The sequence below is a fragment of the Hyperoodon ampullatus genome (genome assembly GCF_949752795.1).
Source record: "Hyperoodon ampullatus genome assembly, chromosome: 2".
Lineage (NCBI taxonomy): Eukaryota > Metazoa > Chordata > Mammalia > Artiodactyla > Ziphiidae > Hyperoodon > Hyperoodon ampullatus.
The window spans coordinates 169125601-169150979 of NC_136915.1; the positions used below are offsets into that span (position 1 = coordinate 169125601).

The 25379-nt window shown below is 37.1% G+C and overlaps 1 protein-coding gene across 1 annotated transcript in view; it reads right to left on the reverse strand.

The window, feature by feature from the left end:
* Positions 1-25379, reverse strand: part of PRRC2C (proline rich coiled-coil 2C) — a gene marked incomplete at its 3' end in the record, with an annotated part of 93750 nt that overhangs the window by 39785 nt on the left and 28586 nt on the right. The window contains exons 5-15 of the mRNA XM_079697967.1: positions 24235-24360; positions 22060-22280; positions 17944-18026; positions 17211-17344; positions 17043-17130; positions 15867-16011; positions 14296-14349; positions 9551-10184; positions 3083-3252; positions 2384-2627; positions 1151-1361 (exon numbers count right to left, since the gene is read on the reverse strand). Coding sequence (XP_079554093.1) covers positions 1151-1361; positions 2384-2627; positions 3083-3252; positions 9551-10184; positions 14296-14349; positions 15867-16011; positions 17043-17130; positions 17211-17344; positions 17944-18026; positions 22060-22280; positions 24235-24360 — 2110 coding nt within the window. The remainder of the gene's footprint in view (positions 1-1150; positions 1362-2383; positions 2628-3082; positions 3253-9550; positions 10185-14295; positions 14350-15866; positions 16012-17042; positions 17131-17210; positions 17345-17943; positions 18027-22059; positions 22281-24234; positions 24361-25379) is intronic.

The following is a 25379-nucleotide window of genomic DNA, read 5'->3' on the forward strand; positions in this document are numbered from 1 at the left end:
GATGAGGACATTACACTAAGTGAAATAAACCAGTCACAGAAGGACAAATGCTGCATGATCCCGCTTATATATACTATATAATATAATCAAACTCATCCACACAGAAGGTGATTGCCAGGGACTAGGAGGAAGGCGGAAATGAGTATGATTAAATGGGTAAAAAATTTCAGTTGTGCAAGATTAAAAAGTTCTAGAGATCTGTTGTACAACATTATGCTTATACTACACACTTAAAATTTTGATAGGAAGGTAGATATGCTATGTTTCTACCCCCACAATTAAAAACAAATGAAGCTCATTCCTCAAGAGGAAGTTTAGACCATGCTGACGTGAATTTTTAATACCGAAACTAGTAATTTCCACTTATAACGAGAGTACACTAGAGTAGGTCCATCTTTCCCACTGAATCAGAATTTTAAAACACCATAACATACGCTCCTTAAAAGGGCAGAAGTTCTAATTTCATGGTTATAAAGTGTTAGAGATCACCAATTGTCTGATACTTCAAAGTAACTCTGTAAATTAGTGTTTGTCCTTAACTCAGCCTTAGAAAACTTCCATAAGATATCGATAATTAGGGCCTCCCTGGTGGCGCAGTGGTTGAGAGTCCGCCTGCCGATGCAGGGGATACGGGTTCGTGCCCCGGTCTGGGAGGATCCCATATGCCGCGGAGCGGCTGGGCCCGTGAGCCATGGCTGCTGAGCCTGCGCATCCGGAGCCTGTGCTCCGCAACGGGAGAGGCCACAACAGTGAGAGGCCCGCGTACCACAAAAAAAAAAAAAAAAAAAAAAAAAATAAGATATCGATAATTAAATGTCTACCATATTTCTCGTTAGTGGAAGAACTACATCCACACTTTAGCCACATTACATGTCAAGTACCTAATCAACAGCAGAATCTTGCCAATTTTAACATCTACCACTAAATTTCAGCATTTAACTAAGTGTACAGAACTACGTTTCAAAATGCCCTAATCAATACAGAAATGCCAGAAAAAGGAAAATTCGTCCTAGAATGAAATAAGGCATACTAAAATGGGAGAAAATCACATCGGTGGCTCAGTCCTAAATCAGAAAGATCTTCAGAGAGACTACACAGTTTTCGTTTCCCCACAATATTCCATTGGTCTACTAATAATTTTAATAATTACCTTATATCCTCAGGTTCTTCTGTTGCCTTGGGAGTGGTGGCCTGCTGAGGCTCAGTATGAGGATAGGGATCTGACCCCCACATCATACGAGGCTCAGAGAGGGAAATTGCATGATCTCTTGCAGAGCGAGCTATATGCTCAAATGACTCAGAGCTGCTCGGTGACCCTTCCATCTGGTCTCTTCTCATTAATGGCTTAGGAGGAATCATTCCTATACAAAAGATCAGAAAAAGATTGGGGGATGGGGGTAGGAGAACAAAGGAAACAAAATCATCATAGACGTAGAATCTACATTATTACTTAATTACTATTTGGACATTCTATATTTAAACCAAAGAAATACTTTTGGCAAGTAAAACTGATTAATTCAAAAAAATAATCAGTGAAAATTATATTGAGTTTTTCTGTGAATGAGATTTTTATCGTTGCTGTTAAATAGATTTAAAAATTGAGGAAGCAAAGCAAGCAAAACCATAAGAACAGCCTATTTTACTTTAAAGGAAAGAAAAGATAATGCCTATAAAAATCAGATAACAAGCACCGTGACTCTACGCATGTTAAACATTATGAGAATTACACCAAGTGATAAATTTTCAGAAAAACATTTTCTATAGAAAATCCCATTAATCTAGTTTAGTCGATCAATATGCTATAAATTATGCCTCTTAAATTTAAATTTTTCAGTGTAAATTTTAAAATAAAGATGTGATTCTTGATCATATTTTTGTCACCTTTAAATTTTCCTCTGCACTGTCTTGGTACTGGATTATCTGGATTTATTCTGATAAAGACTGCTATTTTATTTGTTTTTAGCTAACCTATTAGGAAATCCAAGTGTTAGGCTGGCAAATGATATAGAAAGTTGAAAAGCTGTAATATACAATATATGGACAAAATTCAAATGCTCAAACACCTGATGGAATAAAAACAATGTAGCGAATAACAGATATTATAACTAAGATAGTAATTTTCCATCTGAAAATTTTAAAATAGTATTTGCAAGAGAGAAAACATATTTTCTCTTTGGTCTTACCACACTGTTGGTACAGTACCTGGCATTTAACTACTCTGTGCTGAGAGAAGACACACAATTTTATGATTAAAAAGTCCTATTTAAGTTCTTACTAGATTATAACTCTCAAAGGAATTAAGACTAAAAACGTGGGGAAAATGAAAAACTTTGAACTTGCAAAACTGCAAGTGAGCCATGAGACAATGCCAACTTAAACTTACCAGGATGAATGGGTGGAATATCCATAGCAGGTCGACCTGATATCATTCGCGGATCCATGTATGACTGCATCATGAGCCACCTTGGATCAAAACCCATAGAAGCCAAATGCTGAGGGTGAGGCTGCATGGCCTGGTAAAGAGGTCTGTGTGGTGGTGGAGGGACAGCACCACTGGATGGCTGTGAAGGAACCGTTTGTGGAAGTACACCTTGCTGCTGCTGCCACTGCTGCTGTTTCATCTGTTCCTAAAAAAAGCAGGACCCCACATCTGAGACTTTAGTTCCATGTAATAAATTAATATAATCAATCAGAAAACAGGCTTTTTTGAAACCTTGAGGGAAAAGAATTCCAAACACATTTGACAGTGAGAGGTGGCAAGATAAAAGAACAAAGAATAAGTTATGACATTTTGCCTTACACTTGACTTAAGCAACGAATCACTCATTAATTATACTAGAGAAACCACTTCCTAGAAAGGAAGATGGTTTCTATAAATGAGGTAGACAGAAAAAAGGAACGACACAGAAGTTTCACAGTAAAGCCATTATCAACAAACTTTTACTAATTTAAAAGGAGGAAATTTTTCAGGGAAAATTTGTATGCTTTGTGTATTTTGAGTTTTATGTCAAATTATTTCTTATATTACTGAACAATAAACCTTTTAAATCACACATACAAGATAAAATGTTTTTATTGTTACCTGCTGCCGCTGGAATCGTGGTGGTAAAGACTTTTGAAACTGTTTAAAATAGCCAGATAATATAGCAGGCCGAGGCTGAGACCCTGATTCTGGTTCTGTTTCATGTGCTGCTTGTGTGGTCTCTTTTTCACTGCGATTGCTATCTCGTCTACTGAAAACTGGGTCATCTTCTGCCCAAAGGAAAGGTGAAAGATAATTTATACTCATCAATGACACTTGACAAATACATGTTGTTTGTACTGGAGTGAAGTAATTAGATTGATATATTTAAAAAGTTAACAAGGAAGAAAGCATCCTTACTCTAAAACACTTTTGTATTTTAATATTGGTAACCATCAATGAGGTAACATTAGATTAACAAAACCCTAGACTTTCTCAAAGCTGGATTAAGACAGAAATCACATGCCCAAATGCTTTACCATACAAATGTCTGTATTTGATATTTTGTGATAATAAACCATTTCAAATACTACCTATTTTGCACTGATTCACTAAATATTAACACTACTGTCAACATTTACTTGGGGTTCTCTAGGACTTAGGTGAAAACACAAATGGCCTATAAATACTTAAAATAGAACACATTGGTTTACTTAAAAATTTTTTTGATCAGGGGATGTTATCTATAAAGAAAACTAATGAATCTAAGTCTGATGACAACAGAGTGATCACCAGCTATCTTCAAATATATAAATCATTATTCTGTGATATATTTGAAGATAGATGGTGATCACTCTGTTGTCATCATAGTTTAAAATCATTATTTTATGTAAACGGTATCAATTATGATACACGAGGAGAACCATACACATCCCCCCACACAAAAAAAGTTCTCATCCCAAAGAAAACCAGAGCCTTATACGTTCTAGAGAATGCCATTTGTCACAACTACAAAGTCATGCATATTATAAATTCTTTTCTCAGAGAATTAGGGGTGGATTTTAATGGGAAGCTAATGTAATGCCAATGGTAAAACGATGCAGTAAAGAATCACAAATCACATTTTGTCTGTATTACATTCAATATTAAAAATGTTAAAAAAATAAAATATTAGAGAGAAAAGAGAGCCAAGTAGGTGCAACATTTAAAAATGAAATGGGGGCTTCCCTGGTGGCGCAGTGGTTGAGAGTCCGCCTGCCGATGCAGGGGACACGGGTTCGTGCCCCGGTCTGGGAAGATCCCACATGCCGCAGAGCGGCTAGGCCCGTGAGCCATGGCCACTGAGCCTGTGCTCCGGAGCCTGTGCTCCGCAAGGGGAGAGGCCACAACAGTGAGAGGCCCGCCTACCGCAAAAAAAAAAAAAAAAAAAAAAAAAAAAAATGAAATGGGTACATCTCATGATAAACCCAGCTAAAATTAAACTGCTATCAGAGGACATATAAAATGTGAATGAAAATAAAAGTGTCACTAAATAACGATTATTAAAAACAAAACCATAATTAATTATGTATATATAGTGGCTGCTGATGGTTAAATTAATCAATCAGGGTCATTACATGTATTCACTGGCAGAACTAGGACTAAAATGAATTTCCTTATTTCTAATCCATGGTCCTTTCTCATTAACTGTGAATGAGATTCCCTAAGGTTGTTCTCTTTCAGAATTCACCAATTTTAAAGTATACAAATGTTTTTCATTTCTGTGGTGAGAAATTTTACTTTACCTTTTTAGAGTGTTTTGAGCAAAGTGCTTAAGATATATAATAAAAGCCCATTATCAATATCAACTTATCTCTAGATGGCTTAATATAAAAATTTGTGATATCTGGTAACTAAACAAATAATCCATATGGGCTGTATCTTATTTTTTTAAAAAAGTGAGATAAAACACTCTTACTCTTTTTATAGTTACATTAAGGACCAAGTTTGAAGGTAACCCAGAACATAGATAAAAACTTAAAGCAAAACTTTAAACAGCTTTATAACTTCAAGCAGCAGGGTCTTATAGAAAGAGCATGGGTTTTGAGGTAAAAAAAAATTTCAGTATTTCCGTAGCAGAAAATACACTGAAATAAAACTATTTCTATTTTAAATCACTGTGAACTCAAGCTATTCATTAAGACTGAATTTTACAGCAAGTTTGGAGCAAAGTTTTATTAATTAGAGTTTATAAGCCAAGTTGGGAAAGAACAAAAAAGCTGATTATAGCTAGCAAAGGCTTTTGATTTTTTTTGGCAGCACTGTGCGGCTTGCAGGATCTCAGTTCCCCAATCAGGGGTTGAACCCACGCCCCCTGAGGTAGAAGCGCGGAGTCTTAACCACTGGACTGCCAGGGAAGTCCAGCAAAGGCTTTTTTCAAAAAGCATAATTACTGTCTGGGAAGCATATAAATGACCTGCGGAAGCTTTTCTATTCACACTGGTAGAAAAACAAATATGAAATTATGAACTGAGTACAGTCATTTAATTATGACAATCCAAAATTCCCATTAACCTCTATTCAACTTAAGTTTTAGAGGTATTAACACATGTGAACAAATGAAATTTTATTTAGTAGTTAAATGTCTTGGAATCAGAAAGAGTAGGAGAAGAATCAGCATCTCTTAACTATGAAGCTAATACAATTTTGCAGACAAAATAGAATTAAAGGTCATCTAACTATACGGTATCTACAATAAACTCACTTTAGATCCAAATATATATATAAACTGAAAATGAAAAGATGGACAAAGATATCCCATGGAAATAGTAACCAAAAGAGAGCAGGGTGGCTACACTAACATGAGACAAAATTGACTTTAAATCAAAGAAGTTTTACAAGAGATAAAGAAAGTCATTAAATACTAATAGAAGGTTCAATACTGCAAGATACAACAATTATAAAACACTTATACACCTAGTAACAGACCATCAAAATGTATGAAGCAAAATACTGACAGAATTAAGGGGATAAATAGTTACACATTAATAGTTAGAGGCTTCGGTCTTCCCTGGTGGTTTAGTGGTTAAGAATCCACCTGCCAGTGCAGGGGACACAGCTTTGAGCCCTGGTCCAGGAAGATCCCACACGCTGCAGAGCAACTAAGCCCATGTGCCACAACTACTGAGCCTGCGCTCTAGAGCCTGCGAGCCACAACTACTGAGCCCATGTGCCTAGAGCCTGTGCTCCACAACAAGAGAAGCCATCACAGTGAGAAGCCTGCGCACCGCAACGAAGAGTACCCACAAGCTTGCTGCAACTAGAGAAAGCCCGTGCGCAACGAAGACCCAACACAACCAAAAATAAACGAATTTATATATATATAAATATAGAGGCTTCAACATTCCAATCCCAATAATGGCTAAAATAGCCACAGAGAAGATAAATAAGGAAAAAGAGGACTTAATAAACCAACTAGATCCAACAGACATATACAGAACACTCTACCCAAAAACAGCATAACACATTTTTCTCGAGGGACATTTCCAGGACAGATCACGTTAAGACACAAATCAACTCTCAAGAGTTAAAAAGACAGACATCATATAAAATATTTTCTCTAACCACAATGGAATGAAGTTAGAAATCACCAGAAGTAAACCTGAAAAATTCACAAATCTGTGGAAATTAAGCAATACACTCTTTAACAGCCAAAAGATCAAAAAAGAAAAGTGCAAGGGAAATTGGAAAATACCTATGAGATGAATGAAAACAAAAGCACAACATACCAAAACGTCTGGGATGCAGCAAAAGCAAAGCAAAGAGGGAAATTTATAGCTATAAATGCTTACATTAAAAAACAGGAAAGCTCTCAAATCAGTAACCTAGAGTTACGACTTGAGGAATGAGAATAAGAACAAACTAAACCCAAGGTTACTAGAAGGAAATAAAAATCACAGCAGAGATCAAGAAAATAGGAGAATAGAAAAATAGAGAAAAATCAATGAAAACAAAAGTTGGTTCTTTGACAAGATCAACAAAATTGACAAATCTTTAGCTGGGGTGGGGGGGTGAACTAAGGAAAAAAGAAGACTCAAATTACTAAAATTAGAAGTGAACATGGGGACAATACTACCAATTCTATAGAAAGAAAAAGGATTATGAGAGAATTATGGACAACTGTACACCAACAAACTGGATACCCTAGATGAAATGTACAAATTCCTAAAAACAAAAAATCTACCAAGACTAAGTCACAAAGAAATAGAAAACGTGAATAGAATTTTAACTAGTAAGGAGACTGACTTGGTAATCAAAAATCTCACGACAAAGGAAAGCCCTGGACCTGATGGCTTCACTGGCGAATTCCACCAAACATTTAAACAACTAACATCAATTATTCTCAAACTTTTCCAAAAAATTGAAGAGAAGGGAACACTTCCTAACTCATTTACAAAGCCAGCATCACCTTGATACCAAAGCCAAACAAGAACACTACAAGAAAACTACAGACAAATATCTCTTATGAACACTGATGGAAAAATTCTCAACACAATACTAGAAAACAGAATTTAGCAGTATACTGAAAGTGTTATACACCGTTTACCAAGTGGGATATATTCCTGGGATGCAAGGATCGTTTAACATACAAAAATCCATCAATACATTACACACTGACAGAATGAAGGGAAAATAACACATGATCATCACAATTAATACAGAAAAGGATATGACAAAATTCAACATTTTATGATAAAAATACTCAAACTAGGAACAGAAGGAAACTACCTCAACATAATAAAATCCACTTATGAGAAACCCACAGCTAATACCACACTCAATGTTGACAGACAAAGCTTTTTTTGTAGGATCAGGAACAAGACAAGGGTGCCTCCTTTTGCCACTTTTATTCAACTTAGCACTGGATAATTTTGAGGAATTCAACACTGCAGTGGAGGAAGTAACTGCAGATGTGGTGGAAACAACAAGAGAACTAGAATTAGAAGTGGAGCCTGAGATATGACCGAATTGCTGCAATATTACAATAAAACTTGAATGGATAAGGAGCTGCTTCCAACAGATGAGCAAAGAAAGTGGTTTCTTGAGATGGAATCTACTCCTAGTGAAGATGCTGTGAAGCCTGTTGAAATGACAACCAAGGATTTAGAACATTATTACATAAACTTAGTTTGGGAAGCATTGGCAGGGTTTGAGAGGATTGACTCCAATTTTGAAAGAAGATCTACTGTGGATAAATGCTATCAAACAAGCACTGATGTTACAAAGAAATCATTTGTGAAAGGAGGAGTGAGTCGATGTGGCAAACTTCACTGCTGTCTTATTTTAAGACATTGCCACAGCACCCCCACCTTCAGCAGCCACCACCCTGATCAGTCAGCAGCCATCAACACTGAGGCAAGACCCTCCCTCACCCCCACAGCAAAAAGATCATGGCTCACTGAAGGCTCATTGATGGTTAGCATTTTTAGCATTAAAGTATTTTTAAGTTAAGGTATGTACATACAGCATACATATATTTTTAGACAGAATGCTACTGCACACTTAATAGTCTACAGAATAGTGTAAACATAACTTTTATAGGCACTGGGAAACCAAAAAATTCATGTGACTTGCTTTACTGCCATATCTGCTTTATTGCAGTGGTCTGGTACCCAACCTGCAACATCTCTGAGGTATGCTTGGGCTCAAAATAAATGAAAGCAGGGTCTCAAAGAGATATCTGTACACTCACAGTCACATCAGTGTTATTTAAAATAGGTAAAACATGGAATCAACCCAAGTGTCCATCAACAGATTGGGTAAGCAAAATGTGGTGTGTGTGTGTACTTACATGATGATTAGTAACCTTAAAAAGGAAGGAAATTCTGTAATATGCTATAATGGACGAAACTTAAGGACATTATGCTAAGCGAAAAAAGCCAGTTACAAAAAGACAAATACTGTATGATTCCACTTACATGAGGTACTGAGAATAGTCAAACTCACACAGAAAGAAAGCAGAATCACCATCCATGGAGGGGCTGGGGAGAGTTACTGTTTAATGGATACAGAATTTCAATTTAAGAAGATGAAAAGAGGGGCTTCCCTGGTGGTGCAGTGGTTGAGAGTCCACCTGCCGATGCAGGGGACATGGGTTTGTGCCCCGGTCCGGGAGGATCCCACATGCCGTGGAGCAGCTAGGCCCATGAGCCATGGCCGCTGAGCCTGCGCGTTCGGAGCCTGTGCTCCGCAACGGGAGAGGCCACAACAGTGCGAGGCCCGCGTACCGCAAAAAAAAAAAAAAAAAAAGATGAAAAGAGTTCTGGAGATGGATGGTAGTGATGATTCATTATGAATGTTTTTAATACCACTGAACTGTACACCTAAAAATGGTTAAGATGCTAAACTTTATGTTACATGTTTTTTATCATAATAAAAAAATTACAGAAAAAAACATTTTAAAGTATCCAATAAAATTCAACCTTATCCAAAAAAAACTAATCACTTTTATTTGGATTACATATTTTAAAAATACAAAAACATCCAATATCCACATGTAATATGAAGTCTTTTGTAAAGCTTATATAAAGACAAACAAGACTATCATACCTTTGTTACAGCTGTTTTCACTTTCTGGTTTTTCTACCATAGGCTCTAAAGTAGGTTCTTTGTGTTCAATTTTTTCCTCCACTTTCTCCCTTTCTTTCTTCTCCAACTCACATTCCTTTTCCTGTTCTTTCATCTTCTGCAGTTCTTTTTCCTTTTCTTGCTGCCGTTCTAGTTCTTTCTCTTTTTCTTTCTTTCTTTCTTTCTCCATTTCCCTCTGTTTTTCCTGTTCTCGCTCCAGTTCTTTTTCCTTCTCCTGTTGCCTTTCCCTTTCTTTTTCCCGCTCCTTCTCTCGCTCCCATTCTTGTTCTTTTTCAAGTTCTTTCTCACGTTCTCGTTCCTTTTCTCGTTCTTTTTCTCGCTCCCTTTCTCTAATTTCCTCTGGAGAGGGTTGTTTGTCCACTATGCCAAGCTTTTCGTCTAATCGTTTAAGCTTCTCTGCACATGCTGCTTTCCTTTGCTCTTCCATTCTTCGCTCTTCCTCTTCACGCCGTTTACGAGCACGTTCCACTGCTGCAGAAAGTTCTGACTGTTGTCTTCTTCTTTGCTTCCATATTTCATCTTCATCTGGGACCTGTTGCTTAGGGGGGAAAGGGCCTGGTCTTCCAGGTACTGCCTGTCGGTCTGGAGGAGGATGCTGAAACATTAAGATAAATTATCAGATGAGTATGACAACAAAGGATATATCATAGACACGGAGCAGGAGCAAAATTCTCCAGTGTGTCAGAAATTTTCCTGAAAAACATACACGTTAAAATGCAAGTAAGTAACAATGTGGGGAAAATAGTAAATCCAGTTAATTTTCGAGAATAATTAATCCAGCCATCTAATAAATATTTACTGAGCGTGTGTACCTATTTACTGTGCCAGACATTATTGCTCACTCAGTATTTGCTGAATAAAATCAGAAGTTGTCACAACATGAATTTCAAATTTAAATTTAGAGACAAAGGAAACTTAGAATGTGAGTGCTTTAGCAGGAACTTCCAGAGATGGAATGCCTAAAGAGGGAGAAAAGAAGTCCATAAAGATGCAACATGGCACCACATGAGCCCTGAGAAGATTGAGATACAGTTACAAGGAAAGAGCACACAGTCAAAGATGCTAAGTGAAGGACATAGAGACATTGCTGCTGCTGACATGCCAAAGGAGAGGAAATTCCTAAAAAGCAGCTTGGGTAGAGAGAATTCTATCTTTAAACTGAAAGATCCAGAAAGGCGTATCTAGATCCCATGGTGGAGAATGGGAGGATGACCTGAGAGGCTGAGTTTTAATGATTTAATTTTCAACTAACGTGTTCTAAAACAATTACTACAAAGCCTAAAAATGCCAGCAACTTTGCAAAGACAAGCAGGATGAAAAAAGCACATGAAGAGCTGCAATATCAAGGAACTAAAAAATTTGTTTTAAAAATATTGATTTTGGGGACTTCTGTGGTGGCTCAGCAGCTAAGAATATGCCTGCCAATGCAGGGGACACGGGTTTGAGCCCTGGTCTGGGAATATCCCACATGCCGTGGAGCAACTAAGCCCATGCGCCACAGCTACTGAGCTTGCGCTCTAGAGCCCACACGCCGCAACTATGAGCCCACACACCGCAACTACTGAAGTGCACATGCTCTAGGTTGCCTGCGTGCCACAACTACTGAGTCCATGTGCTGTAAGCCTGCGAACCTAGAGCCCGTTCTCCGCAACAAGAGAAGCCACCACAATGAGAAGCCCATGCTCAGCAACGCAGCCAAAAAAAAAAAAAAGATTTTTAATAGTATTAGGGTGAAGAAACCTTAAAAGCCATATAACTAGTCAGAATCCGTACAAAAGAGAAAATAATGATATGGTGAAAACACTGAACTGAATACTAAAAGCAAAAAACCCAAACAAACCATGAATCCAGACTCTACCATTTACTAACAGTGCTGTCTTAGGCAAACTGTTTTAATCTCTCTGGTATTTAGTTACTTCATCTGTAGCTTGAAAGACAAACTGCAAAAACAAAGTAATTATATAAACACACCTAATTTACACTGTAAACTCACAGAGTAAGCATTTTTTAAAAAGCAACTTCATTGAAGTATAATTTACATAAAATGTGATATATATATTTTAACTGTATAGTTTGATGAGTTTGGACAAACGATAAACTTAGGTAACTACTGCCCCAATCAACATATAGAGCATTTTCATCAGTCCTCTGCCTGCATCCCTGACCTCAAGCAACCAGCAATCTACTTCTGGCAGTGTAGAGTAGATCTGCCTTTCCTAAAATTTCACAAAAATGGATACATCAAGTTATATTCTGTTTTGTATCTGGCTTCTTGCGTTCAGGGTAATGGTTCTGAGGTCACTGTGTGTAGCAGCAGTTTACTCCATTCTATTGCTGCACAGTATGGCATCATAGGCATATTGTTTCATCTGTGGACGGACATACGGATTGCTTCCAGTTTTTTTTTTAACTAGAAATAAAACAGCTATGGTCATTCATGCCTAAATCTTTGTGTAAATGTATGTTTTCATTCCTCTTAGATGAATACCTAAGAGTGGAACTGCCAAGTCATATAGTAAATATGTGTTTCACTTTATAAGAAACTGCCAAACTGTTTTCCAAAGTGATTACAAGGTTTTACAGCTCCACGAGCAACATATGAGGGTGTCACCTGCTCTGCATCCTCCCCAATATTTGGTGTCATCAGCCTTTTAAATTCTGGATGTGTAACAAAATTTCAATGTGGTTTTACTTTCCATTTTCCTGCTGACTAAAGATACTGAACATCTTTTCATGTGCTTATTGGCCACTTGTATACCTTATTTTATGAAGTGAATGTCCAAATCATTTTGTTGGACTTTTTGTCTTATTATTGACTTGTAAGGTCTTTTAAATACACACACACCCCCATACAAGTTCTTCATCAGATGTATTAATATTTTTCCTGTGATATCTTTTCTTTGCCTTAGAGATGTTTTTCAAAGTCCAACTGATCGATTTCTTTTTTCTTTCTAATTCTTGCATTTTTTGTCTTATCTAAGACTTTTTGTTGGCCCAAGTTCATAAAGACTTTCTTCTACATTTTCTGCTAGATGTTTTAGTTTTAGCTTCTATGTGTATAGAAATGCTACAAAGAGCATTCAGTGGTTAAAAGGAAAATGACTGGTGGAGATGACGGTGATGGTGATGGTATGTGCACTGTCATTGTACAGTGATCAGGGAAGGCCTGTGCATTGTTAATACCTGAGCGAAGAACTCGATCACAGCAAGAACCTCAGAAAGAGTCTTCTGGTTAGAGGCAACAGCAAGTAAAATGTCTTGAGGGTAAAATTAAAACAAGAGCAATAAAGCCTGTGTGGCAAGAACAGAGAGAGAGAAAAGTAGATGAAATCAGAAAAGGAGACAGAAACTTTAAAGACCATGAAAAGAACCTGAGCAAGGAATAACTGACCTAGTGTATGTATGTATGTGTGTGTATACATATATATGTAAAACATATACATGTAATATAAGATATATAAATATATACATATTTAAAGTTATATCTGCTATAGGAGAATTCGGGGTGGAGGTAGTGGGTGAGAAGGCAGCAAGACAGGAAAACAAGACGACCTGTTAAGTCCAAATGAAATATATCTGGTGGCAGCAAGTACTCAGTATAGGAATATATTCTAAAGGTAGAGGTGACAATTTGCTGATTGATTAGGTTGGATGTAAGGTAAAAAAGAAGAAAGATATAAGAGTGACTTCTATGTTTTAACCTCAGCAATGTCATTATCTAAGATAGGGAAGACAGTAGCTGAACTGCCTAAGTGTGGGTGGGGGTTGTTATGGTTTGGACTATTAACTGTCAGATATCTACCAGAGATCCAAGTGGAAATGCTGAGCTGATTGTTGAATACATGACTTTCGAAGTCAGGACAGAGCTTTAAGGGCTCGAGATACTTACTGAGTGCCATCAGATGATCCCCCAGGGAAAGAATATAGTTAGAAAAAGAAATGAGAACACAGCCCTGAGCCCTCCAACACCCAAAGGTTTAAGTATAGGAGGTCCAGAAGGAATATAAATTTAAAAAAGAGAACAAAACAGCAAGTTTTCAAAAAGTTTTAAGAAGGATGGAGGGATGTAAAGATTAACTATGTCAACTGCTGCTGAGATTAGTAAATGAATACAAGAGAACTGTATTTGGCAAGATGGAACAGTCTTTACTAACCTTGATAATAACAGTTTCAAAGGTATAGTGGGGAGATGAAAGCATAACTGGAGAGGGTTAACGAGAGAGAAAGTGAAGCCAGTAAGTGTAAACAGCTCACTAAAACAATTTTGCCATGAAGGGGAACAGAGATACAGGTAGGAAACTGTGGGGAAATGGAGTGTAGTGGGAGTTGAAGAAGGGCTGGTGTTTAAAACTTTTTTTTAAAGATGAGAGAGAATATTACTGGTAACTGATAGAAGATGGGATCCAGAGAACAAGCAGAAGCGTCGTCCTCAGGAGCAAGGGCAACAGGAAAGAAGTCAGACCAGGAAGCGTACTCAAATGGGAAGAAGAGCTGCTTCTTATTTTCTTAGAAAAATTAGGAATATGCTCATCAGCTGAGAAGGAAGAGGGACAGGCTAAAGAGGAAGACGTGCAGGAGCTACAAGGTAAAGTCAACAACTGTTTCATAAAAATTATAAATAAGAAACACACAGAGGACGTTTCCATTAAAACAAATAGGGTGAATAATACATACAGACCATTAACAAGCATTTAGTTAAAATTTACCTGCTGTGCAAGCAACTTTGGAGGTGGTGGCAAGTGTGAAGATGGTCCACGTTCCTATTATAAAGAAAAGGATTTTTACAAAGTAAGATAAAAAAAATCTACTTGAAATATTTCTGACTGCAATGTTTTTCAGTGAGACCAAAAGACTGCAAAAAGTAAAACATCTTTATCCTTTTCTCTTTTTAAATAAAAGTACATCAGTCTCTACAAAATAACTTTATGTTCTATACAATCACTCAGCCATTTTAATTAAGGTTACAATCTCAAATTAACTTTGTTAAGAGTAGAGTCTTAGTGTACAAATTCTAGAGTTCTAGCCCAGGTAATCTGGCTGTGAAGAAGTATGCCTCTAATTTCAAATTTTTATTTTACGTAAGCACAATTCTTTTTCTAATGGCAAACTAAACCTTTCAAATTTATATAAGGAAAAGAAACATCTATAACATTGGAACCAGATATATAGAGACTATTCACTTGCTATGATACATATCAGTGTCACACACATGCACGCAAATCAAAACATCAAGATATGGTCTATATTTTTCTATTCTTTTATCATTCCCCATTATTCCAGTAAGTTAAAAGTCACACAAAACACAGATTTTATTTAAAAAAAATCCTTCTTTTCCAGAATCCACAAATTTATTTTCCAATGGCTAACCAATGCCTTAAGAATAAAATTCAAGCCTCTTGTATAGCATACAAGACTTAACGACTACTAGTTCTTACACAGCTCTCTTACTCCTCTCCCATGTCCAACTGTTGGGGACTTCTTGATTAGGCCATGCTTTACTATACTTCTCTACCCTGAACATGTTCCCACTGCTTGGAATCACCCTCTTCCCTTTGTTTACTGGCTAATTCCTGCTTCAAGTATCAAGTCTTTTGTGAAACGTTTTACATAGAATTTTCTAAGAACTATGTGCACCCTATCATGGCACTGTTAGCTACTTACTTTTAGCTCCCTGAAGGCACCAATTCCTCCATCTGTTTTGTATGAATTCAACAAATACATGCTGAGTATACTATGAATTACTGAAGTAGGCTCTCTGGAAGATAGCCCTGTTAAATTCTCACTTTGCAGTGCAGTTCTTGCTACATCTTTGAGGTAGGATCAAGTGTATTTGTTGCCCACATACTTCCCCCTTTTTAACAACATTCTTCAAAATGGCTCAGACTACATAGATTTCTCTACTCCCTAGTGTGATTTCCCTACTCAGATAACATACAATTTCACACATGAATACTAACTAGGATTTACAAAGCATTCAGTAAACTATAAAGCACTTCAGTTATGTTAGTTTGGAAAAACAATTTATCCCTCCACTCTGACATGCCCAAGCTGCTATAAGAAGGAAGAGTGAAACTTTAGTTTCTACTTGATAATTTTAGCTACTGCATTGATAATTCGTTAGTATGCAATAAAATTATGGTTTAGGTCTAGAGCTATTTAAGAAAAAATATATAGTTCCCATTTCCTAAGTCTTTTCCCAACTAACTCTATGATTATGAGATCAATTCATCCTTGTCACTTGTCCACAGTGACAAGAATCTCCATGAGTCCAACAAACCTGATTAAGTGGAGGTCCTTTCCCATAGGGACCTTTTGCTACTGATGGATGGGCAGGTATCTGAGAAGATGACTTAGTGTTGAAAACTTCATCTGCTTCTTTTCGGTTTTCAGTGTTTACAGAGGCTTTTGAACCTTGATCCTCACTGAAGAATCAAAATCCAGGTGAAATAAAAAATAGAGTGGACAGAATGTACCATAAGTAAATGCATTTTCTCAACGTAAAAAAGACATTATTTCCATACGATTTCAGGGGAAAATGTATCAAGGAATGAGATGGTGTTGTAACCTAGCAGTGCTAATTTATTCATTCAAGAAATATATGCTATATATCTATAATGCGATGGGGCCTGGGCTTGGCCAGATTATCACCACAAGATACAAGATGCGATATAGTACTTATCAAATACGGACACTCACACTTGACACACAATATGATTCCATCACTTTCTATTACCCCCACCCAAAACTCTCATCTGAACACAACTGAGTAATATTCCAGATAATTAATTAATTAATGTATTCTAATTTGTCCTGATTTAATGAAAAAGAGAAATCAAACTACAGTATTTTAGTATGCATCTCACAACTGATCATGAAACAGCAGTGTATTACAACACTATGGCTGAAAAATTATACCAATATGTGCATGCAAACTCCTGTTTATCTTAAGAGCCCAATTTTTATGTTACATAACCCATATATTCCTGACTCTGATGCCCCTATATTCCAGAAAAAAAGAGAAAAAGCTCCTATTTTCCAAGACCTTATTGCTCCTTGCTAAGTTTAAAAAATCAAAGACTTGAAGCAGCTGTTGTAACCCAAGTAATTTTTCTCCAATTTTATAAATATGGATCAGGTCAAGTAAGTAACAAGTTTTAAATGGTCCCGAATATGGTTTCTCAAAATATTTCCAATTAGATGACAAGCATCTAAATAGCTTCTTTTAAAAAATATGTATTTTCTTTAGAAACATCAAACTCTTAATTCCTTGATTATCTGCACTTTTAAAATTTGGCTCATTAATCACCTTCCCACTCAGTAAAAATCCTTGGAGTAGAATGTAGAAATTCTATAAGCGGGGAACAAATACCTATTAATGAAACCTCTCTGCGTAAATGGCTCATGTTACATCAACAAATTCATACTATTATTAGTAAGAGATATCACAACTTACCTGCTGTTTTCTTTAGGACTACTACTTCCTTGCTCATCATCATCACTGAAATTCAGCTGTTCTGTATAATCTACTTCCATCTGAGCACCTATTAAATTAAGGAGAACTCAGACTGACTGTTTCAAAGCATCTAAAAACTAAAAGTGCTTAATTAATCTTGCCTCTTACCTGCCCAACCTTCATCAGCTTCAGCATCTAGGTTATCAAACTTATCAAGCTCCTTCAGCTCTGATGCACTAAGGATGGAGGGGCGTTCAGGCTCAGAGGCCCATGAAGGAGGTGGGCCTCTTCCTCGAAGGCCTCTAACCAGTGACAGGTTATGAGAGAAAAGGATACTAAGTTTTAATGACACTAAATTAGGAAAATATTAAAAGACTGGAATTTAGTTCATTTCAATTCAGCATTAGTTTTCTATACCATGATATACAAGATATTTTGCACCTGACATGTATGAAGAGATTATAAAATTAGCGAAGAAATTTAAGACAATACATAATTATATTTCTTATGCAGATATTTAATAGCAAAGTATTCAAACATCTAAAATAAAACAAATATATGTTAAAGGATGATATGGCTAAGACTAATACTAATCTCAAAATACACTAAGCAAAAAAAAAGAGAATGGGGGTTATCAACATCAAGGAAGGAAGAAGGAGTAAACAAGTGCCATCCCTTTTAGGGGCCACAATTTTCAGTTTTCAGAATTTTATGTCAGCTGATTTAAAGTTTTAGAAGAATAAAGTATTTTTGTTCTGTCTTACAAAAGTTAGCCAATTACTTGTTAATGGCAAATGTACCTTGAGGACAGAATAATAAATCCCCATAATCCACTCAACCTCCAGAAAATCTTAACAAGTAAACATATACCCTGCAAACTTTAATCATTTAATAGTCTTACTTGTTTGTTTCAGTTAAAGAAGGTGGAAACCTCATGGGACCATGTAGAGGAGGATAGGCCATCCTTGGATACTGCTGAAACATCTGTATAAAAGAAACAAAAATTGATAAAATCTAGCTACCCAGTTATTTTTTTTAAAGAAAGATTACCCTAAGCCTGAAATTATAATTTATAGAAATGATTATAATAAACAGTACTGTCAATAACTAATTTTATCTACAGGTATAGATGATCATTCACCCTCAATAACAAGCCATTTATAAATCTACTGCCTCCACCAAGTCATTACAAATAGAGATAATAACTAGGACACATCTTATTAAGAACTTCTGTTATCCCATTAATAAAGTTACATAAAAATGACTGTGTACTGAAATGAAAAAGTAAAAACGACATGCATGCACCCTAGAAAACTTCAGTTTCTTACTACTTCAGTTTCTTAACCAAGTTCAAATATCAATACTTGAAATGATATAATGTGAGACCTCATCCTAATGCAAGAGTAGATTAACTGAAAGCAGATTTGCTGATAAAAAGGAACTCAGTTCAGATAAAAGGATAGTCCATGACCCAACAGAGCTGAAGGAGGAAGTGGGTAGGGAGCTAATTGAGAGATTTTCTATGGATAGGGCATAGGTGGATTCTGAGTCATCACACAGATAGTAATTATATACAGAGGCCCAAAGATGATGCTCTCCACGGGAACTTGGCTTTGAGAATCTGACTTTAGGAGAATTCTAAGATTATGAAGACAAATAATAACACCAAAGGATTCATCCTATGATTTGGAAGGGAAGAAATGTCAAGGAGTGCTTGATTATTTACTATTTGCTTATATCCAGGTTAAATAATGTTTAAAAAATGAAATTATATTATCTTAAATACATAATTTATATCCTGAAATAGTTTTTCTTTAAAAAAACTGATGAGGGAATTACTTTATACTAGAAGTAAGGCTATGTTTATATGATTGTGCTGTTTAAGAAGAAATTTCTAAGTAGGGTTGGAGCAAAAGTTAAGATAAGCAACAGCTGAAACACAACAGGAGAAGCTTTTTGTTTGGGGAATACTCTGGAGAATTTTCGGTTGCATCACACTTTGCACTGAAATTAGCAAATACACTATTGGAGGCAAATGTTCATAGGTTAAGTTGCATTAGATCCTTCTGCTGATTATTTAGGCATAGATATTAATTTCATGTGGTATTAATAAATGTTTGAAATTTGGAAATTTGCCACAAAAACTGAAGAAACAGGGGACTCCCCTGGTGGCGCAGTGGTTAAGAATCCGCCTGCCAGTGCAGGGGACATGGGTTTGATTCCTAGTCCTGGAAGATCCCACATGCCACGGAGCAACTAAGCCCGTGTGCCACAACTACTGAGCCTGCACTAGAGTTGCATACATCCCAACTTTTTAGAGCCTGCGAGCCACAACTACTGAAGCCCATGCACTCTAGGGCCCGTGCGCTGCAACTACAGAAGCCCGCGCGCCTAGAGCCTGTGCTCCGCAACGAGAAGCAGTGGTTAAGAATCCGCCTGCCAACGCAGGGCACATGGGTTTGATTCCTAGTCTTGGAAGATCCCACACGTCACGGAGCAACTAAGCCGTGCGCCACAACTACTGAGCCTGCACTACAGTTACACACACCCCAACTTTTTAGAGACTGCGAGCCACAACTACTGAAGCCTGCGTGCCCTAGAGCCTGCACGCCGCAACTACTGAGCCTGCACACTGCAACTACTGAAGCCCATGCACTCTAGGGCCCGCGTGCCGCAACTACTGAAGCCCGCGCGCCTACAGCCTGTGCTCTGCAACGAGAAGCCACCACAATGAGAAGCCCATGCACTGCAACGAAGACCCAACACAGCCAGAAAAATAAAGTGAAAAAAAAAAATGCAGAAACAACTATAAGTTCTCAACACATAATAATCGTGTTTTAAATGTTTTTGTTTAGTGAAACATTTTATTTGAATAAATTCATTAATGAAATTGGGAACAAAGCTCACTTGGTCTCCCCTCTTACCTTCCCCCTTATCCCTACGCCTGGATATTCAGGGAGGGGTCCTTGGAAGCACAATTTGAAAAATCTTAGGAGACAAGTATTTGGATGCAAATCATTATTCAAGGTCAGGTTAGCATGTAAGACTTTTATCATTCACCCCAAATTTTTAAGAAAATATTTAACAAGTAATTGTATTTAATAATTTATTTCCCTCTACCTTAGAATGGTTAAGTAATGATACAAAGAAAAAATAGAAAATATGGTTGGACCTTGACTACTTAGGAGTTAAGTCATAAGAAAAATAAATGTATGAACTAGATTGTTCTTTCCTTTGAGATTAATGGTTTTCTCAAAAAATGTAAATTTATTTACTTGAGTACATGTAACTTGCCATATAATTTCACAGTAGACTGAGAGCAAACAAATGAATGAGGGCACCGAATCTAACTACTAATTTATAGGAAATGTGGGCGTCAAAAGTATATATATATGTGTGTGTGTGTGTGTGTGTGTGTGTGTGTGTATATATATATTTGTTTATTTTTTAAATTTCCCGTGCCCAAGAAGCAACCACTATTAAGTTTTGTTTCTTTTCTCTTTTTTTTTTTGGCCACACCGTGGGGCATGCAGATCTTAGTTACCTGACCAGGGATTGAACCCGTGCCTGTATTGCGAGTGTGGAGTCTTAACCACTGGACCACCAGGGAAGTCCCCTCAGAAGTATATATTAAATGAAACTACAAAGATGGAATCAGCAAAATCCAGACCATGAGAAACCACAGGAAAACAAATAAATTGTAATAGATATGCTCCAAAGGAAACAAGAGATAAAGGAAAAGAGGTACCCATAGATAACAAGATTACTAAGAAAAATATAAACCATCTCAAGAATAGATGTTACCTGGATCCTAATTATGAGATAATCAGGGAAACTAGAATATTGACTTGGTATTTTAAAAAGAATTTTCAGGGACTTCCCTGGTGGCGCAGTGGTTAAGAATCCACCTGCCAATGTAGGGGACACAGGTTCAATCCCTGGTCCAAGAAGATCCCACATGCCACGGAGCAATTAAGCCTGTGTGCCACAATTACTGAGCCTGCGCTCTAGAGCCTGCAAGCCACAACTACTGAGTTCACATGGCACAACTACTGAGCTCACATGGCACAACTACTGAAGCCCACACGCCTAGAGCCCGTGTTCCACAATAAGAGAAGCCACTGCAATGAGAAGCCCATGCACCTCAACAAAGAGTAGCTCCCGCTCACCACAACTAGAGAAAGCCCGCACGCAGCAACGAAGACCCCACCCAGCCAAAATAAATAAATAAATAAATAAATAAATAAGAATTTCTTTTTAGGTGTGGTAATGGCACTGTGGATTTTCCCCTAGTCTTTATCTTTAAAAATATAACCTAAAATATATATGGATGAGTTGATGTATCTAGGATTTTATTAATCCCAGGTGGTAAGAAATAGGTAAAAAAGATGGACCACAAATCGATAACTGTTGAAGATGTATGGTAGTTATGGGAGGAAGAAAGCTCACGCTTTATCATTTCTATTTTTGAATGTTAAAAATATTCCATTATAAAAAGTTTTTTTTTTTTAAATTCAAGGCATACTAATAAAAACTTTAGAACTAAAGCAGGTATTAACCTTTTCTTGAGCTATGAACAACCCCTCTGGCAGTCTGATAAATCTTACAGACCTCTTCTCACAGAAATGTTTTTAAATGCATAATTAAAAACACAGTATTACTACTAAAATTCTGTTACCACAATATTTAAAAAACAAATTTGTGATACAGTAATGTATGTGCTTCATTAAATAACACTAATAACTATTTTGAAGTAATGCTGAGTATAAACAATATTTGCAATACCTAAAAACAATGTAATGTGATATGAAAATACCTACGATCCTTAAGGATAAAACATGGGTACTGCTGATACTTTCTGTGATTTGATTCCTAAATTCATAATCAAAGAAAATTTTAATTTTTAGTTAGATGTTAATGAAAATAAAGACCTCAACTTTTTCCCATTCCAATTCTTTCCTTGGAATCCAGATCAAAAACCTCTTATTTAACCACTTGCTGATTCAACAATACTCACGTAAGAAGGCATCATAGCTCTGTATTGGGAAGCAAGGGCAGGCTGTTGTCCATTCAGTTTAGCCTGTGGAGGACCACAAGCTATCCTCTTTTCCACCACTTTGAGGATATCATTTTGGTCTGATGTTCCAGCTGTGCTTTCATCCTGGCCAGACTTTTCATCTTGGTCAGATGTTAAAGGCGAACTAGCAGATTTACCACCATCTCTCCAACAAGCAACATCTGGTATGAAGAGAGAGAAAAAATAAGAAAAAAATCTGAAAATGGAACAGAGTGAAACCAAACTAGGCACATTTCAAGAGAAGTTAAGCAAGTAAGCATAGTGAAGGAATAGTGAAAGTCTAATCTAGGCTGTAGTAGAAATTTAGACTTTGAAGGTGTTTAGGTAGTCAAGAGCAGTGGCTTCCAAAGCAGAGAGCATGTACCTCAGAGCAGCGGTCCCCAACCTTTTTGCCACCAGGGACCGGTTTCACGGAAGACAATTTTTCCACGAACGGGGGGAGGGGGGGTAATGGTTCAGGTGGTAATGCGAGTGACGGGGAGCGGCAGATGAAGCTTCCTCACTCGCCGGCCGCTCACCTCCTGCTGTGCGGCCTGGTTCCTAACAGGCTGTGGACTGGTACTGGTCTGCGGCCCAAGGGTTGGGGACCCCTGCCTCAGAGGGTACCACCAAAAGCAAATACTGGGGTCAGGGAAGAAAATATTAGAACTTCCCTATTAAGCTTCACCAATGTTTGATACAGAGATTAAAATCACTGTTATACCTGAGGTGTCCTGAAGAAGGGCGGGGGGAGTTCCATAACCCAGAAGGATTGACAGTGATACATGCTCTCATTCGTTTTCAGTCTACTATTGCTAGTTACATGTGCCCAAGTGAGCAGATTTAGTGACTGCATTACCTGATTCAACTACACTTAACCAAATAAAAGAGATAAATGGTTTTACAAGGAAACCCTGTTTGGTTCGAATGGTCTCTACCTCCTGCTATTCACACCCTGTGTAGTCCCCTCTCAGCAGTGTACCAGGATTGGTCTGTGTAACCTGTAGAATAAGGCAGGAGTGTTGGCTGTCTTCTCTGAGAACAGGCTATGAAAGCCTAGGGGTTCCATCTTGGGTGAGAGATGTCTGTCTGTCCCTCCTTATTTTTTCTGAGGAAATCTGTTGTGAGCCGCCCACATACAAATGAGCCACCATAAGAGAGCTTAAAACAGCAGCCCTAGTCAAGTCAGCATCAGATGACAGTTTCACTGCAATTCTGTTGACAGAGAACCAACAAAACCTGAGCTAGAACCCCCAGCTAAGTGGCTCCCAGATTCCTGACCCTCAGATACTGTGTGAAATGGTAAGCCCAGTTCAGTTTGTCTTTTTAAGCTGCCAAATTTGTTACACAGCAACAGGTAACTGGTGAAAAGAAACTAAACAAGAGAACAGTGGAGCTGACACATCTATTCCTAATACAAACTCATCAACCGCATTACAGTAATTAAAAATAAAAATTAAAAAAGGTGATTTTCCCAGACCTGGCAAGAAATGAGCCAAAGAGATATAAAATGTATTAGGTTATCAAAAACATGGATTTGTAACCATTACTGTAAATAGGAACTTCCCTGTACATGGTACAGGGTTCTTTGAGATATTTGGTAACAACACTATGAATCCAATATAATTTAAGATGTTTTAAAATCTCTCAAAGATTTTATATTTCTATTTTTAGTTTCTGCTTTATAATGTACGTAATACGAGTATCTCTTACTATCCAAATTGATTGGTACCTCGGTTTGAGTTCAGAATATTAATAGAAAGCAAACGAATGGATATAAATTATAAACAAATATTTGCATATTGGGGAGGTGTGCTAAAAAATTCTACTATTGTAAAAATGACCAAATATTGATGTGCAAACAAGTCACCTAGGCATCTTGTTAAAATGCTGACTTTTGATTTAGTAGGTTGGGTGTGAGGCCCAAGACATATACTTCCAACAAGTTCTCAAGTTAAACTGATGCTGTTCACGTAAAAACCATACTTGAGTGGCAAGCAACTACAGTTACTATCTGCCTTTTCAAACTAGGTGAGTCATCATACATACAACAATAGCAGACAGGAGGTTATATCACAAGATAAAACACAAATATAATCTCATTCTGTATTTTTATTAAATAGAAAGTATTCTTACTTGGTGGGCGTAAACTGGGTCCAGGTCCATAGCTGTCATCAATTGATTCTTTTTCTTTTTTTTCTTGATCCCCAGCTGCCTGCAGGCTGGGAAATTCTTGCTGAAAATGACTATTCACCTGGATTCCTATGGATATTTTTTAAAAAACATTACATGTAACTTTTATTCTGAAGATAATTCAAAAACCCTCCCAGGATAGAGCTCTCTGTCTTTTTTTGATAATTTATTCCACATTTCAGTGGTGACTGTTCGTATCCATAAAACTTTTAAATTTATCTAGAATTAGAATCCCTTGGAAAGTTAATGAACAGCCATGAGGAAATAAAAATCTAAGAAAGGAATCTGCCAGACATTGTTCCAGTGGACTCATTAAAGATAATGAGGAAAGTAAGGAGAATTTCACTTCTGTTTCTCTTTTATTACAACTCCTTTCATTTTCAATATAAGTAAAATTCCTTTACTAATAAATAACTCTAAGAATCAGTTCAAATAATATTGCTAAAGTAGAATTTATGAATCAACACTGCAAGTATCATGGTGAGACTAAAATGCTTCATTTTCATTTATTGCGGAGATACTGATTGCCCCTCACTATTCACTCATTCACCTATCTACCTACCTGCCCGCCTATTTATTTTTATACTTCCATAAATTTAAAAGAGCTGATTTTATTAGCTTGAGGGCCCAGATGGGTTTTTCCATACAATGTTTTATAGACATGCTTTGCAAGTGGGAAAATTAAGTTTTGTTGGGGATTCCAAACATTCCTAGCAGGGAGGGAAGTATTACAGCTACTGTGCTTCATGGCTACTCTCTAGGTCTTCTCTACCATGGAAATCGTGAACAGCATATTTGAAACAGAAGAGGTTTAGGGGCACAGATGGAAAATAATATGGTTTCTAGCAATCAACATAACGTCTGGGTACTTTTATGTCTCAGAGCTGAAGGCACAAGATTTTGTCTGGTCATGTAGGGTAAAGACAGAGTAATGTGGGGCATAAGGTACCTTAAAGACTCCTTCTTTAATCCCTATTATTGGCTCATACATGGCTCTTAACACTGAAACTTAACTAGCCCAAGAGAATTTTTACAAGACCCTTTTTTTCAGGGCCTGATAATATCTTTTGACAGTGTTCTCTACCCCT